This window comes from Patella vulgata, chromosome 8, assembly GCF_932274485.2.
Source record: "Patella vulgata chromosome 8, xgPatVulg1.2, whole genome shotgun sequence".
NCBI classification, from domain to species: Eukaryota; Metazoa; Mollusca; class Gastropoda; family Patellidae; genus Patella; species Patella vulgata.
Genome location: NC_065886.2, coordinates 24966125 through 24983073, shown reverse-complemented (window position 1 = coordinate 24983073; position 16949 = coordinate 24966125). Strand labels below are relative to the sequence as shown.

General features: G+C 32.0%; 1 protein-coding gene across 5 annotated transcripts in view; it reads right to left on the bottom strand.

Annotated features, from left to right (window-relative positions):
* Positions 1-79: 79 nt before the first annotated feature.
* Positions 80-16949, bottom strand: part of LOC126830848 (copper-transporting ATPase 2) — a 46133-nt gene continuing 29263 nt past the window's right edge. For all 5 annotated transcript variants that reach the window (XM_050561288.2, XM_050561287.2, XM_050561286.2 and 2 more), the window contains 18 exons: positions 16397-16591; positions 14658-14821; positions 13333-13494; positions 12828-12907; positions 12214-12451; positions 11453-11686; positions 10651-10791; positions 9632-9740; positions 8961-9085; positions 8041-8175; positions 7400-7591; positions 6863-7045; positions 5871-6084; positions 5018-5322; positions 4425-4628; positions 3797-3914; positions 3269-3371; positions 80-2629 (listed from right to left, as the gene is read on the bottom strand). In XM_050561288.2, the coding sequence (XP_050417245.1) occupies positions 2374-2629; positions 3269-3371; positions 3797-3914; positions 4425-4628; positions 5018-5322; positions 5871-6084; positions 6863-7045; positions 7400-7591; positions 8041-8175; positions 8961-9085; positions 9632-9740; positions 10651-10791; positions 11453-11686; positions 12214-12451; positions 12828-12907; positions 13333-13494; positions 14658-14821; positions 16397-16591 (3158 nt within the window). In that variant the 3' untranslated portion in view covers positions 80-2373. The remainder of the gene's footprint in view (positions 2630-3268; positions 3372-3796; positions 3915-4424; positions 4629-5017; positions 5323-5870; positions 6085-6862; positions 7046-7399; positions 7592-8040; positions 8176-8960; positions 9086-9631; positions 9741-10650; positions 10792-11452; positions 11687-12213; positions 12452-12827; positions 12908-13332; positions 13495-14657; positions 14822-16396; positions 16592-16949) is intronic.

Here is a 16949-nt window from a genome sequence, read left to right as displayed (position 1 = left end):
GGGCAGTTGAGGGAAACTGGCAAACCCACCAATTGAGATGAGATCAAGGAATGTAGAAAAGGGGGACGTACACCTCATGACAAGTTAAAATATGTTTTATTTAATTTGACAGGTTAAAAGATGGGGTTAAAATGGGTGATACCACCCCACAAAGTTATAAAAAGATGAAATAATTTAATAATGTTTATCTGTATCAAATAAGAGATACAATATCAATATATATAACATAGACATCTGGATTATATACATATAACTGACATAAGTGTTAACATATACTTGTCTACATAGGATTTCTTACTTTATACATGATTAACGAAATTACACACTGAATACAATTCTATTATTTAGAATGAGGGAGTGTCTAAGCTCAGGGCCTTTCAGTCATAGATTTGGTTCCATGCATGCACAATGCCAGCCAGACCTAATGGGTTCCTCAGACTTCAATATTAAAGGGCCCTGTGCAGAAGCAATTTATTGGAGTAAAAATACATCATGTTAGTCCCAAAATGATGTAGTGTAGCTAGAGTGGACACTAAACTCCATTTTCACTCTAGATCATTAATCAACTATATTTGGTTCAACAACAATCTAAATAAATCATCACTGTGACACATCAGAGAATTTCATACCTCACAGACCAATGCCACCTTATCTGACATCCATCCCTTTTAAGATACCAAGTATTCTTGGAGCCACAAAAGATTGTGTTAGCAGAAGTCAATGAAATACTATTTCAATACGAAGACTGGAGAATGGGACATTTATGCATTCATATAAAATATTGCTAATATTACATTATATAAAATTGACAATCCTGTTTAACAGCATTGCAGGAAAACAACAATGAATTAAAAAATATAATTATATATTACAAATATTTTATAGTACAATTATTATACAATTTAAAACGATTTATCACTATTTAAATGAATATTCAATATTTCAATATGTTCAATCTCATAATGTTTAATTACAACAACTATAATACTTTATTTTACAATAATATTTACTATATACTAAAAATAACATCATATATTAATCTTGAAATATAATAATGAAATGAACAATTCAATGATATTATTTTACCGATAACAGGTACATACATTGTCAATTGTCAACTTTTATTTTATTTTTCATAATATTTTCAGATAGCACTCTAGTAAAAGACATTTTGCCAGCAAAATTTTGAAATAAAACTCCTGGTGGATATCTGATCATAATTGATTATCAGTCAGATTTCCAACATAGTTATTTGACTGAAAATTTTAAAAGATATATACAAAAAAAAAAACAAGTATGTTTACAAATAATACAGTAAGTATTATAATCACAGAGATTCAAGTTATTTTCTTTGCAAAAATTTTCATATATGCTTACAAACAATAAATTTGTTTTTCATCCTGACCATTGATGTATGATATGTTGTTTTGCTATCTATAATCGATTTAGAGATATAAAATCATTAACCCTTTGTATCACTGTTAATCATTCTTTATAAATTGTTAACAAGCTACAGTTGACAATATTATTAGTGATTAGTGTCTAGAACTAAGCAACTGTATTACCAGTATTTGGATTGAGAATACAACTGTTACTAGAGTAGAAAGCTGTGTTTCAAACAAATAACCACATTGTGGCTAAGATTCACCCCAATGTTTTGGAGATTCAGTATCAAAAGCAGATTACAGATTCGAAATTTTTTTATGCATCAAACCATATAATTATGGGTTAGATGTTAGATCAATTATGAAATTATGGGAAATAAATGTACATTATTTTACAAGTGAATATTTCTTAATTCTGTAAATATATTGAAGATAAAGCATATTTCTGTAATAAAAAAGTACAAAATTTACATTTAATTAGCCGACTTGGATTCCTTCAACTGTATCATTAGATTAACAATTTGAAAAAAAAAATTAATATCAATTGCTGTTTTGATAATTTTATTTTAGAGTTTTCCCAATGGTTGATTAGTAGTCCATTACTAGCTGTTCTCACTTATTATTTCTACTTCATTATCAATATCAGAGTTAAAACTTAATATCGGTAATTAGTTGAACTTCATGATCAAATATCAGAGTTAACACTTAGTTATTATTTCTATTTCTTTACCACCAGAGTTAACATTTGTTTCATGACTGTTTTCAACAGATTTAACACTTAGTTATCATTTCTATTTCATTATCATCAGATTAAACACTTTTTCTATTTCATTATCATCAGAGTTAACACTTAGTTATCATTTCTATTTCTTTACCACCAGAGTTAACATTTGTTTCATGACTGTTTTCAACAGATTTAACACTTAGTTATCATTTCTATTTCATTATCATCAGATTAAACACTTTTTCTATTTCATTATCATCACAGTTAGCACTTAGTTATCATTTCTATTTCATTGTCATTATCGCCAGTAACTGGGTCCAATAAACTGCGTTGATCAGGAGTAGCGGGTTTAGCTTTACCACTTAGTCGTGATAATATGCTGCCTTGTCGACTTGACTTAGCACTAGCAGAATCATCCTCTACACCACGATGCATGGAGATATTATCTGCTGTTTGATCGTCAAAATATTTCTTATGATATTCTGCCGTCATCATCTTTAGTTTGTTGGGTTTCTTAAATCTAGAAGATAAAATTTAAAAAAAATTAAAAATAAGAAAAAAAATGTACACAAACAAAACCCATAAGACAAAAGAAATGAAATGAATGGTGTTAAACGTCCTATTTTTTTGCACCGACTGGGCTAATGAACATGGGCATACGACTAACCTGCGTGCAAGACACACAAATAACATAATCATTGCAAGCAATAAACAACAACTTTATGTAACACTACTAGCTCTGTAATGGTCCTTTTTTTAAAAAATGTAAACTTTAATAGCTCTATGTATTGACTTGTCTGTGTTTTCTTGTGCATTATTTCACTGTAACTCCATTTGTTTATACAGTAAATAACCTCGGCTTTTCTTATTAATTACATATGTGATGTACATTTCTAACTCATTCTCAACTGCAGCCTGACAGACATGACATAATGACAAGGCAATCATAGGCTGCTAAACATTCAGTTAACGCACCAAGTTTGACATGTTTGGTCAAACTAGTATTAGCTGTATATGATTAGTTGAAATTTGAATTTATTTGAATATTTTCAGCCAATCAGTGAGTTTCTCCCAATTTCTAGGTCAAATGACGACATACAATGATCAAATCATTAAATCGAACCCGTTTTAAATTCAATTATGGGAACTGTATACTTACGATTTGAGGAGTAATGAAGAGAAGACAACAGAAACAGAGGACATAGCCATGGCAGCAGACGCCATCCATGGTACTAAAGAGAAACCAAGTGGTGTAAAAATACCTGTAAACAATAATAATATACATATAATCAAAATCAATCACCCATTACCAATCATCTGTCTTCACTAGTTGCTACAATATAGCATACAATTTTCACACATAGTTGATCTAGCCTGTTGTTACTTGAGTGTAATACACCAACTTAACACACAAACTAAAGATATTTCCTAACATTCAGAATTATCTATATTTAAGACAGAATGTTTAAGATTCTTTATTTTAAATGTGTGTACGGTAATTTATTACATATTCATGTTTTATATCAGTGGGTTCATAAGATAATTGAAATTATGATTTTGATGTAGCAGTTGTAATCTGCTTCAGATTTTTCTATGGCCTTTGTGGTGTAGTGTATACATTACTGAATTGCACAGTCTGTACAGTTAAAATTTGAGTTAAAAACGCTGTATTAATTTGAATTCTTACCTGCAGCAATAGGTATACCAACAATATTATATATAGAAGCTGCTAAAAAATTCATTCTTATTCTTTGTACAGTTGCTCGAGATAACTTAATGGCTGTATATACATCTAATAAATCACTCTATAAAAACATAAATACATTAAAATTACATCTTGGTGTAGAAGTTAAATAACTGAACATCAATGTCAATAATCTGGAAAACAAATCTAGGCTTGTTGATAGTAAAATATTTTATATGACAACATATCACACTCTAATTATCAATATTTATTTCATCTTTGTATGTAAATATATATTTGAATTGCATATTCTCAAATGAATATTGAAGAGAACAAGAGGCATATGAATGATTTATGAAATAATTATGGCCTAAACAGAATTATTTTGTTTGATCTGGAAAATTGCCCAATATGCCTCCTTCAGCACAAACTAAATATGCCACTTGAGACAAAGATGAATAAAGTCTAAAATCAAATCAAAACAATTTATAATTTGGCCATTCTAGATTTAATAGGTGGTATTCTTTTTTTTTTTTAACCAGGCACTTTGTTTTTATTGACTGTGATGCAATTATATAAAATACAAGTTTCACAATTTCATTTTTAAAAAGTTTATTTGTCCATAGTTTACCTTTATTAAAACAATATCAGCTGCTTCAACTGCTACATCAGTACCAGTTCCAATAGCTATGCCAACATCAGCTTGAGCTAAAGCTGGTGAGTCATTAACACCATCACCTACCATAGCTACTTTATTACCATGTCTTTGTAACTGTTTTATTTTCTTTACTTTATGTGATGGTAAAACCTCGGCAAACACTCGATTGATTCCAACCTGATATTAAATGAATGAAAATACACAGTTAACAAGTTAGATCTAGGTAATCAAATGGTTTTATGATTGGTCCTAACATTAGCTGTGTGTCACACCCTTGCGTCCTTGAATAAAACACTTTATTTAAATTGTCATTGGCAGAAGGGATGGTGTATGTACGTTGCGGGCATCATGGTTGGAACTAAAGAAAAACTTTCTCTGAGGATCCTACAAACCGGGAAAGTATTTTATCATGCCCCATGATGGTTTGAAATACAGTGCTTTATAAAGTTCCTTCATAATGATTTGACAAACTTTACTCATCAGAGTTACCCCAGACACATGGTAACCAGGCTTAATCACACCACTACTGCACCCCCATAAAGATCAGAACATTTCAAGTTCAATACCTGTTGTGCAATGGCTTTAGCAGTTTTCTGATTATCTCCTGTCAATAAAATAACATCAAGTCCCATTTCTTTTAATGCATGAATTGCTAGATGAGCTTCTGCTTTAACTGTGTCTGCTACAGCCAACATGGCCGCTACCCGATTATCTATGGCACACAATACAGCTGTGTGACCTAATTCTTCATGTTCTGTCATACAATCATCCATCTCTTTAGTAACAGTTAAACCATTTCTATTCATCCATTCACGATTACCAATTAAAACATCATATGATTTAGATGCTGTAGCACCAGCACTTGCAATGTCTGAAAGAAAACGAAAATAATCCTTTTAAATAGCAATTAATTAATTAATAACATATTTGTTTTCCTTGGTATTGTTCGGTACAGAGCAGTCGGCAGGCTGCTGTAAGAAAATGATCATCAGTACACAGCAAAACCTGAACTCTAAACACCTCCTGTCAAATCTCTTAACATTTTGTCTGCTGGACATTTTTATGCATGTTACAACATTCAAATCTATTTTTTAATTCTTTGCTTTTAATTAATACATAAACAGAAACAGATTACAAACTGGATTATACATTTTGTTTTGAAGTCATTTATGTCTAATTAAGTTCAGTACTTCATTCTGTATACAAAATATAAGGACAGGGATTTCTAAGCCAGCCAGTTCTGGCCAGAAACTGACCGCATAAAGAACACAAATATTCATACAAAGATTATTAACAGCTCTTGGTTATAGCATGAACTAGATTTAGTTTGGTTTAACATTTTTATAGGAAAGAGTTGGAATACTCACATATTAACCCAGTATATAAAGTAGATTATATTCTATGTATGAGAATTCTTACCTTCTATGTGTATAGCACTTAATTCATCCTCATCACCATATATAGGATTATCTATTTTTATACGTAAACTACCAAACTGATTTCTTCTGTTATTGACAGCATTTCTATCTACATTCTCTAATATAGATTCTACTTGTGATACTTTACATTTTAAACCACAACCGGGTACAGCTTGAAAATCAGATACTTTAGCCAAGGTCTCCACTTTTAATGTCTGCAAATAATATGAAGAAATACATTAGTAAGCTATTCAAAAATACAAAGAGCTTTTAATAGAACAAGAAACAACGGTTGAATTGCAATGATTTAAAAGTCATGGATAAAAATTGCGACCTGTAGAGTATCCACAAACAACAATATACGTCCAGATGAAAATGTGGGCATATAATAAAATTTATCACCCAATAATACATTCTACAGTAAATATCGCTTGTGTGATATATTTCATAATCTACTGCGATATCTCAGTTGAAAAGGAACTACTTGTTTTTATTTTCAAAAAAACAGTTCATTTCTTATTAAAAGTAACATTTTTTTTATTAAAAATGAACTATTGTTATTCAATTGACCTTGATGGAAACACTGGGTCAATATAAAGGACTTTGCAATGGTTGAATTGCTGTCAAAAAATGATGTATCACTACGCCATAATGTTCAGTAAAAGTGAAATCTACAGCAAAGAATTATATTTATCTATTTGTGCATGTAAGAAGGGATTGGGTGATAAATAAAATCTCCTATTCGTCTTTTTTGATATAAAAAAATATCAACACTCGTTGATAAAGTAAAAAAAAAACTCGGCAGAGCCTCGTTTTTTGTTACTTTATCAACTTGTGTTGATATTTTTTGATATAAAAAAAGACTGGTAGGAGATTCTCTATGTATACAAGTTGATTTTTTTTTTTCCAATCGAAACAACTATGCACACTTTGCTTGTCTGACAAAAGATAACATGACTCCTTGGAAAAATGAATGGTTAACTATAACTGTACCTGTTTAGCATATTTAACTATTGCTGTTGCTATGGGATGTTCACTACTGTTTTCAGCTGTTCCAGCTATAGATAATATTTCAATAAATGAACAATCTTTCTTCTCAACAAAAATGGCTACACGAGATACTCGAGGTTCACCATGTGTAACTGTTCCAGTTTTATCAAACACGATATGTTTTAACTGTAAAAAAAATATCATTTAAAAGCTCAAACATGCCAGTTAAATATTCTGTTTAAGACTGACTACAGATAATTAAACTGGTAATAAATTATTTAAATCTATTTATTTTAACTTATCGCCTTATAAAGATTACACTGGTTTCATTGATTTCACACATTTTACAATAATAATTCAATGTTTTTCATACAAGGAAGCACATTCATGAAGTTTAGTTTTATATTTGAGCTATTATTAGTTTTTTACTATCAATTTTGACTTCATATTCATCTCCCTCAAATTTTAATAATTTGATAACCAATTCACAATTGCACCTGTTTAATGCCCCTTCTAAATACTAACACAACTTTCAATTACCTTATGAGTTGTTTCTAATGGTTCTCCTCCTTTAATAAGAATACCATTAGTTGCTCCTACACCAGTTCCTACCATCACTGCTGTAGGTGTAGCTAGTCCAAGTGCACAAGGACAAGCTATACTCAATACAGTGATAGCAAACTGAAACGCTCTTTGAAATATCACTTCATGATTGGTTATGTGACCATTGGGCTAAAAGTAGAATACATATTTATTGTATAAATAAAATATCTCGAAGCTCCAATATTTCAGAATAAAAGTTAAATATTGAGTGTAAAACCGGTCACATTCAAACACACTTTTCTTTTAAAATCTGGCACCAAACCTATTCAAATTCAGAAATTAAAACCTTTATAGTAATAATAATTCTATCTTTTTTGTACCAGCCTATCTATACTCGTTCATTTCAACTTTACACTAAAGTCCAACCCAAATTTGCAAAGCCTGTGTAGCCCTCCAATTAAAAGTGGTATCAAGTGGTCTTTATGTCATATAGAAATTGCATATTGGATGTCTAGCCCTATCCCCAACCACAAAATAATAATGCTTCTAAGTCCTCTACTACCTAAAGGCTAAACATATCCTTCACTTATTAAAATGACTTTGATTTACTAAGTAATGCTTTTATTTATTATACTTACATTAAAATCTGGTTTAACAAGTTTAACATCTACATAACCTATCAAGGTCCAGATAGCTAGTGTAAGTAATGATACAGTAACTACAGCTGGTACAAAATAACCAGCTATCTTATCAGCTAAATTCTGTAGTGGAGCCTAAAATATATAAAATTTTATGATAATGATTAATATTCAAAAGATGTATATTTTAATACAAATGACATTGATTCATCTGGATATATCTAAACGACTTTCTCTCAAATAGGTTTTTATATGCATATTATGGTTTTTTTCTGTATAAAGAGTTTACACTCTCAGTTCATCATAGATTTCACAATATTCAGCTCAAAATAATTTGGTTCACTATCTCATAAATGGGAAACATTTATATATTGATATTGGCCTGTCTTAGGAAATAAATTTTTCATCACTTCTCCCTCTTCTGGACAGATGGCCCTTTTATGCCATTAACAGTACGGCCCTGATATGACCTGTGCCTAATGAGCAGACAATTTGCCTTGGACAAGAATAATTCTAACAAATCACAGAGACTAAAGTTAACTTTCAAAGATGATAGAGAATTGGTAAAGAAATTCTGGCAGTACAATGTTCATGTAGTTCAGTTAAACAAAATTAAAACCAGAATCAAATAAACATCTAATATTAAATGGAGTGAAGCATTATTTATTCATTTTATTTGTGGTATCACGAGTGCCATCTGAATGTCATTCATAATACACTGTCAAAATCCTATGATTTCCTCTGATGACTCCAAGATGATCGGTTCATTTTAGAATGAATTTTAAAAGTGCTGTGGTTAGCATCTTATATTTGAATTTCATAAAATTTCCCACAACTTATTCTAGAACAATTTGTTAATATAGCATTCCATTCAGAACTAAACTAAATACATATACATATCTACAATACTAATATAATACCTTAGACGTTTGAGCTTCTTCTACTAGTTTGACAATTTGTGCTAGAGTTGTCTCCCCACCAACATGAGTAGCATCCATTAATATCATACCATTTTGATTAATAGATCCTCCTATCACAGACATACCTGTATACAAAATAAACATTTTCATTGGCAAGACAAGGTCATATCATGATAGAAACACATCTTTTTACCAAACTAATAATGTATAGTTCAAACTATAAGAAATTAGTTAAAATTCTGTATATCCTTTATAAATCTTTAGTGTACTTATTATACAGAAATTGTCATGCATTCAGCTTGATGGTTGGAAATTACTAAAATCTTCAGTAAATGTCCTGATATTCACAATTATACATTGATATAAGTTGTTTTTGGACTGTATAATCAAGTTTTGTAATTATTCAAATATTGTGATATATATGAATAATACTATAAGGGATATAATTTAACAAGTAGCCACTGGAACAACTTTAAAAATAGTTGGATTTTAGACACACTATCAAATGGTGTTATTCTTGATTGGATAGAATGTAATTATATGATGTGACTATGTTCACTTATGGCTTTCAATATTCATGTGCCATCTGGCTGTTGTCCGTGTCTATCTGTTGCTGTGTGTCATAAGTCCTCCAGTACTTACTACAGGACTTTAATAATAGTTCAACTTACCCACTTTTTTAACAACAGGCATACTTTCACCTGTTATAAGAGATTCATCACATGTTGATTGGCCATATATAACTTTACCATCAACAGCTATTTTATCACCTGGTACTACCTGTAATTAATATAAGTATTACATTAAACTCTACTTATAAACATTACATACAGTAAACCCTACTAATATAAACATTACATACAGTAAACCCTACTAATATAAACATTACATACAGTAATAACCCTGTTAATATAAACATTACATACAGTAATAACCCTGCATACCAGTATACAAGTCATTACGTACTGTAATAACCCTGCTTAGCGGTATACAAGTCATTACGTACAGTAATAACCCTGTTAATTACATACAGTAATAACCCTGCTAATATACAAACATTACATACAGTAAACCCTGCTAATATAAACAAAGTCAAAAACCAAGTCCTTTTCTCCTTCATGAAGTAAAGATCTAATTTAAACGATGCTATTTGTTACTATTTGGATACTCGATTGAATGTCTCGAAATGGAATTCTCTCAATCTCCAAATAAGTGACAATGGAGTGAAAAGTGGGATTTTGGGCTACAAAACATGCGTCAGCTGCATAAGAAAATATCTCAACCAACCATGACAGCTGAAACATATTGGTTGTGTTCAATAACATCACTATTCTACTCACACCACCTCCGTTGTCGGGACTGACAGAATTGTGACAGGACTGAATTCCACTTTACTAGATTGCAATTGTGTCAATTTGGGACGTTCAGGACTGACAATCGAGCACCCCCTATAAGTAATATTCATTTAACAACTGATTTTGAGTTTTCACTATTTTTCTCATATCTATGCTGTTGATTAGGTTTGGAAAGTGTTGGGAATGAGCTACATGGTAACCATGGAGATGACGTCAAAATTTCTCTGATCATATTAACAGTAGGAGTTATTGGCTTAAAACCCTAATTTCTATGTTATCAATATCTTAGGGTTTACGTAAGAAAGATCAGTTACCCTGTAAATATTATTACTTACCTTGAGAATATCTCCTCTTTGAACTAAATCAACTTTAATACTTGTTTCTGAGAGAACATTAAATTCTTTATCAACATCTACTAAAATAGCTACAGCAGGTTGTAGAGACATTAACTTAGCTAAAGCTTCACTTGTTTTACCCTTTAATACAATTAAATTAGTATTACAAACAGCATATAACATACACAACTGGTCAAATGAATGAGTTATCAATTATCAAGCATGTTACACCAAGGCCGGGATCTTTTGGATAAGAAACACTTTCTTTGTACCATCTTCTAGGATATAATGAGGGAGATTCCAATGTGTGATACATGAGGCAGTGAATGCTCACTCTTTCTGGAGTATCTGATCTCACTTGCCTTTCGGCTCATTCGTGATATGCGCGCTGTATCATAAGGCCTGTCATTGAGTCAACTGGCGTGGTTTCGATGAGTGGGGTCGCCTGTCCAACCTCGTGAGTTTTCTCTGGTTCCTCCGATTTCCTCCCATCGCTAAAGACCCCTACGCACAAGCGAATTATTGAAATAAAATAGAACCATGTTTTAGTCCCAAAATGACCTAGCTTGTGTCGAGTGGATGTTAAATCCCATTTCTTTCTCTCTTCATTTGAGATATTAATGTTATTCCGGGGCAAATTATGTAATTATAAAGGGTTTTATTATTGGTTTGTGAATGGCTTAATTAGTAGACATAAAAACTCAAATATCAGTTATGTAATCCTAAAATTATTAGTTTATGTAAAAAAAAAGAATTAGTTATGTAATCAGGACATTGCTTTATATTTATATATAAAACTTACCTTGGCAACATGTTCCAGCCATCTACCAAGAGAAATAAATACCATTAACATAGGTGTAGTTTCAAAAAACGTCATTGGACTTGAAATTTCATTTAGAGCCATAGCAACAATCACCACTATCACAGAGTAAGTATATGAAATTGTAGTTGCCAAGACAACCAGAACATCCATATTTGTGGCACCATGTTTAACTGCCTTATAGGCTTGTATATAGAAATATCTTCCACCAATAAACTGAAAACACAAAGTTTAATAAAATTATACTGTTAATGTAATCTGATTAAAACCAGTTTTAGTTTTAATTTGCTTTTACATTTAATGGTTTTACACATACATTCCATTTTTTATAATTCACCTGTGTGATTCTATTATAAGATATAATTTGCTAGAAATTGATTAAGAGATTATTCACCAAGTCTTTAACCCATCCTACCAATTAACGGACCCAAAGTCCTGTATCGTCAGTACCCTCTCTGTGAATTGCCAGTGCCAGCTTCGAGTTGAAAAGAGCAGTAGCTCAGCAAAGCAACACTGAATTTCAGACAGAGCCATATAATTCTATTTCATTGACATTGAATTGTAAAGCTGTATCAGAAATCAATGTTCGTCAACAGGCATGCCAAGTTTCTTGCATTGGCAGCGCCCTTAGGTTTTTTTTTAAGTGCATGGCAAGAAAGTAGAGAAAAGATGAACAAGATGCTTGGGACTCAGTTCCTAGTCCAATAATAGAAATGGAGGATGTATTTAAAATGAATGATTACCTGTACTGGTGTAGCCAGTATAAACATAAGTAAATTTTCTAGAGACAGGCCTGGGTACACCATGATTTTATTTTCTGCGTGTCCCAATAATGTGGTACGAACTGTGGTTGTTATGTTTGGGTTGACAGATTCATCAACTTCAGAAGATTGTTCTGGTGCTGGTGCAACCATAAAATATATCATAATAATCATAGCTGGCACTCCAAAAGTTAATGACCATAAAAATGAGGTTCTCCACCTGAAAGCAACAGTACAAATCTGGTCACCTCAAAACGTATTGGAAGCATACTATTGAAATAAGAATGCATTAAATGATCTCCAACAATCAATACATGTGATATGTTTTGTCATGTATAGTACAGAATTCAGAGTATTTTTATACTTATTCTGAAATACCTAATACCTTTATTATTGTATTATGGTCGGTTCCTGCTTCTAACAGCTGGATTCATTTCATATGTTTTAACCTTGAAAACTTTGGGTAAGGTTGTTTTTTTCCGATATAAATTAGCAATTTTTGCTGCATGATCTAGACATCCCCAAATTGCTTTTAAAATTACTAAACTTCAAAAAATATAAGTTCCTGATTACGCTCCATGTAAAATAGAACTTACTTTTTAATTTCGTCTCTCAGATCATAACGAGATGCTTGTTCATCATCATCAGTTATTAAAGATGCTTCAAAACCTAGACCCTGAAATGAATATTTATTAGTAATTATGCAGCACACTAGTTTACCAGTATAAAACATATAGATTATATTCCACAATGGTCATTTAAAATGATACAAATTCTTTGATTTTGGTTTAAAATTAAAACAATTATATGTGCAGTTGTTTTGCAAGATGAGATTTTATATCCACATATTAAGCAAATGCAGAGACATACCAAGGTAACCACTTTTAAATTCAAAAGTTTATGTCAAAGTCAAAACTCAGATTTAGATACCTAACCAATTTCAGCTGACCGCAAATTTAGAAAATTTGTGTACAATAACTCTTCAGAAAATCCCCCTAAGAGTCTGTATCAAATTTTGTACAGCATCAACAAATATACATCCATTTATTTTTAATTTGATAGAGACATGAATTAGAGTATTAAATCTAAAACTGACAATACCTTAAGAGCACTGATTATATCCCTGGGACCAGTAATTTCTGAATCGTATGAGAATTTACCACGGCATGTTGCTAAAGCAACAGAAGCTTTCTGTATACCCCGTCTCTTGAGCATAGTTGATTCAATTAAATGAACACAAGATGAACAAGTCATTCCCTGAATCTGAAAAATAAAAATCAATTAAAAAACCATGTGATGTAAACAATTAGCCAGTATGTGTGAATTTACGCGACGGCTTTGTGTACTAAATGTTAAAAAAACATAAATTTGTGTTTATAATATCCTAATAAACAGCCCATTTGATCAGACTTTTGGCCAAAGGACGACGTGAGAACACAATACAGCAGTAAACTTATGCCAAATCTGTATGCTTACTAGAGCCCAGTGAGCGTCTTGAACCAACTATGTCACTTCCGGTTTTAATAAAAATTAATTTTTCGCTTACAAAAACTTTTTTGCTTGTGCTACAGAGGGGATTATTTATCAATTTATATTTAAGATTTATGGAAACTTTGTTGAAAATCATTGGTATTAGACTTTAACACCCACTGATTGAAGGTTGGATTATCCAATGTTAATTCAATGCAAATCGTGTGACTGGACTGCTGATTGATGTAATCAGAATATGGACTACTCAAAACGTTTTTGGTTGAAGTAATAAGGAAATAAATCGGCACATGACAATGATGACGGATTTCAAAGAATTTCCAAATGAAAATATCAACTATCTATTTAATAAACTATAATATATACCAATTTATTTGGGAGATGTTTCGAAGAGATTCTCTCAACCTTTCCAAGCAAGTATGTGTCATATCTAAGAACATGATAAAAGGAATTAACTAAAGTTTCCTTGAAAACAAAATATCCTATAATCAGTGACAATACAATTCAGATTATGGTATTTCATACTAAACAGGCTTCTTAACTATCATTGATTTGATAAAACAAAATGAACTTAAACTGTGACTCAGCAAGTTTGGTGCTGGCTCACTAACCAGGAGCTTCCATGTTATACCGTTGGTGGACGATTTTCTGGCCTTTTTTCTCCTTGTCTGTGAAGGAAAGTGCCTAGCTAATCGGATGTCACGAAAAATGAAGGTCCACTAGTGCACCCGATGGCATGCACATAAAAATAGTCCTTGACAGTTGAAATAGTAGTTGGAAATGGCGCTGTTTGGGGAAAATTTCCTCCAAAGCACACTGCATGGCGTACACCCATCTTATTAGTGTCATTGATGCAGAAAAGTAAGACCTTAAACCTCATTTCATTTCCGTCTTTGCATGAAGCAGTAAACTTGAGCCTCACTATAATAGATACTTACATTTAATTCTACGACACCTTCCCCAACGGCTTCATTATCCATAACCGTCGCATTAAAACCTAGATCTGTTATAGCTTGTGCTATCTGTGATGGTAGAATGTACGCTGCATCATATTTTACTTCGGCTTTTTGAGCTAATAATGCTACTAACACACTCACTACACCTGTAAAAATGTAATAATGTTAAAACACTTCAGGTATCAGGCTAATTTTGTAATTTACAAATTTCTGTAATATGTAATGTACATGCATGCACAATACAATGCAATCTGATTAAAATACAGATCTATATTTCGTTTCGTTTTTTTATACTTTCGATGGCCTACACTACATGAAGATCTGACAAGTTATAGTGATAGGTCAGGTCAGGGGTCAAAAGACCGACTTATGACCCTATGATGTCAGACATTTGATTAACCAATCAGCATAGATGTTACTAGTGGATTACCCACAGTTCCGTGAAAAACACCCCTAAAGCTCGCCGTAACAGACTGTTTCATTGGCTTATCCCTGACACCATTCAGAACACGAGTTAAATAACAACTCTTCCAGATCCAAGTGTAGTAAAGACAAGTAAAACGAAATTTTGAACTATAAAAACGAAACGAAATCACATCTGTGTTTTAACCAGATTGAATACAATGTTTCTGAAATCTTTCTAGAAAAATAAAAAATTGGCATTTATCAGGGTACCAACTAATAAAAGAGGTTCTAAGTATACAAATCCAAAAAAAAATGTGAAGACAGAGTCCAAATATCTCATCAGGAAGATTATTTTTAAAGTATTGAGCCATTTGGATTTGAAGTCGAGATTTGGTAACTGATTTAAGAAATTCAAGTGTTGAATTATAAAAGTGACTTGGTAAGGTTACTACTAAAACTTATGTAAGTATGTAGAATTGGTTATCAAGGAAATTGGAGATATGGAGCATGGTATTTGGGGATGTATCACCGCAAACATGCAAACTGAAATAGCTATAGCCTATACCAGAGTAGGATAAAGATTTCTAAGAGTATTAACACCGTTCGACTTTTAGGGAATGTAGCTCATCAATGTGTGTTCTCTAAGTATCAGAAATTGATACAGATTCTTGGAATGGATCTTCAACACTTTATTTCAGGAGCAAATAATTAGATAGGTAGAAATGGGCACACAAATAATTAACAGCAATAATTTAACAACTTATAATTTCCTATGTATCGGACCTCCAACTAGTATATAGGTTCCCTAAGCTGGTCAACTGATTCTATGGATCTAGCTGATGCCCTTTAGTACATCTTACAGAGAGAGAGAGAGAGAAATGGGGTTTAACGTCCACTCGACACAAACTAGCTCATTTCGGGACTAACATATGGTTTAATTTTATTTCAATAATTTGCTTACGCGTAGGAGTCTTTAGCAGTGGGAGAAAACCGGAGGACCTAGAGAAAACCCACAACGTTGGACAGGCGACCCTACTCCTTGTCATATACAACCGGGGATTTGAAACCACGCCAGTTGACTCAATGACAGGCTTTATGATACAGCACGCACATGCTAACCATTCGGCCATCCAACCCCCCTAGTACATCTTACAGCATACCTAACAATTGTGTTGTCATCCATAACACCTGACATGCTTTCAATTTACCGTAATAGGAAAATTATTCATAATAAATATTCAAAATACAAATATAAATGAAAAAATCATATATAGGCCTACAATATCATACGAAGTCTTAAAAAACATTCTACTAACCATCTAATTTACCAATGTTTTTTTCGATGGTGTTAACACACGAAGCACATGTCATACCGGTTACTTTAAAAAACGCTTTATCATAATCTTCATCTCCTATATGATTAATTTCTACTTTCTTTTTGATATGATTGACATCTGATTGACTGACAGATCTCGTAAATGTTTTACTGGATGAGGATGTTGATGTATTGTCTGAAAAGCATGAATAAATTCAGATTATGACAATGTGTATAACAATTTCTAAAACTATTTGTACATGGTTCATATTCATCTACAATACCGGAAGTGTAAAGCGGTATGTGCCATCTGTCTGGGAGAGAATGGAATCAACACATATTCATTCTGTAAGGTAATTCCCAACCCACACCGGGACACAATTTTTATGAGTTCATTACTAATAAGCTACAACAGTTCAAGAAGTGAATGAAAGTTGTCCTGTTGTTGTTACAAATGTTGTTGATGATTAGTCCATTTTCACAGGTAAATTATAGCAACAATTGTAATCTTTCATTTGAGTTATACTGCTTACAAACAGGAAAAGGAATTGTAT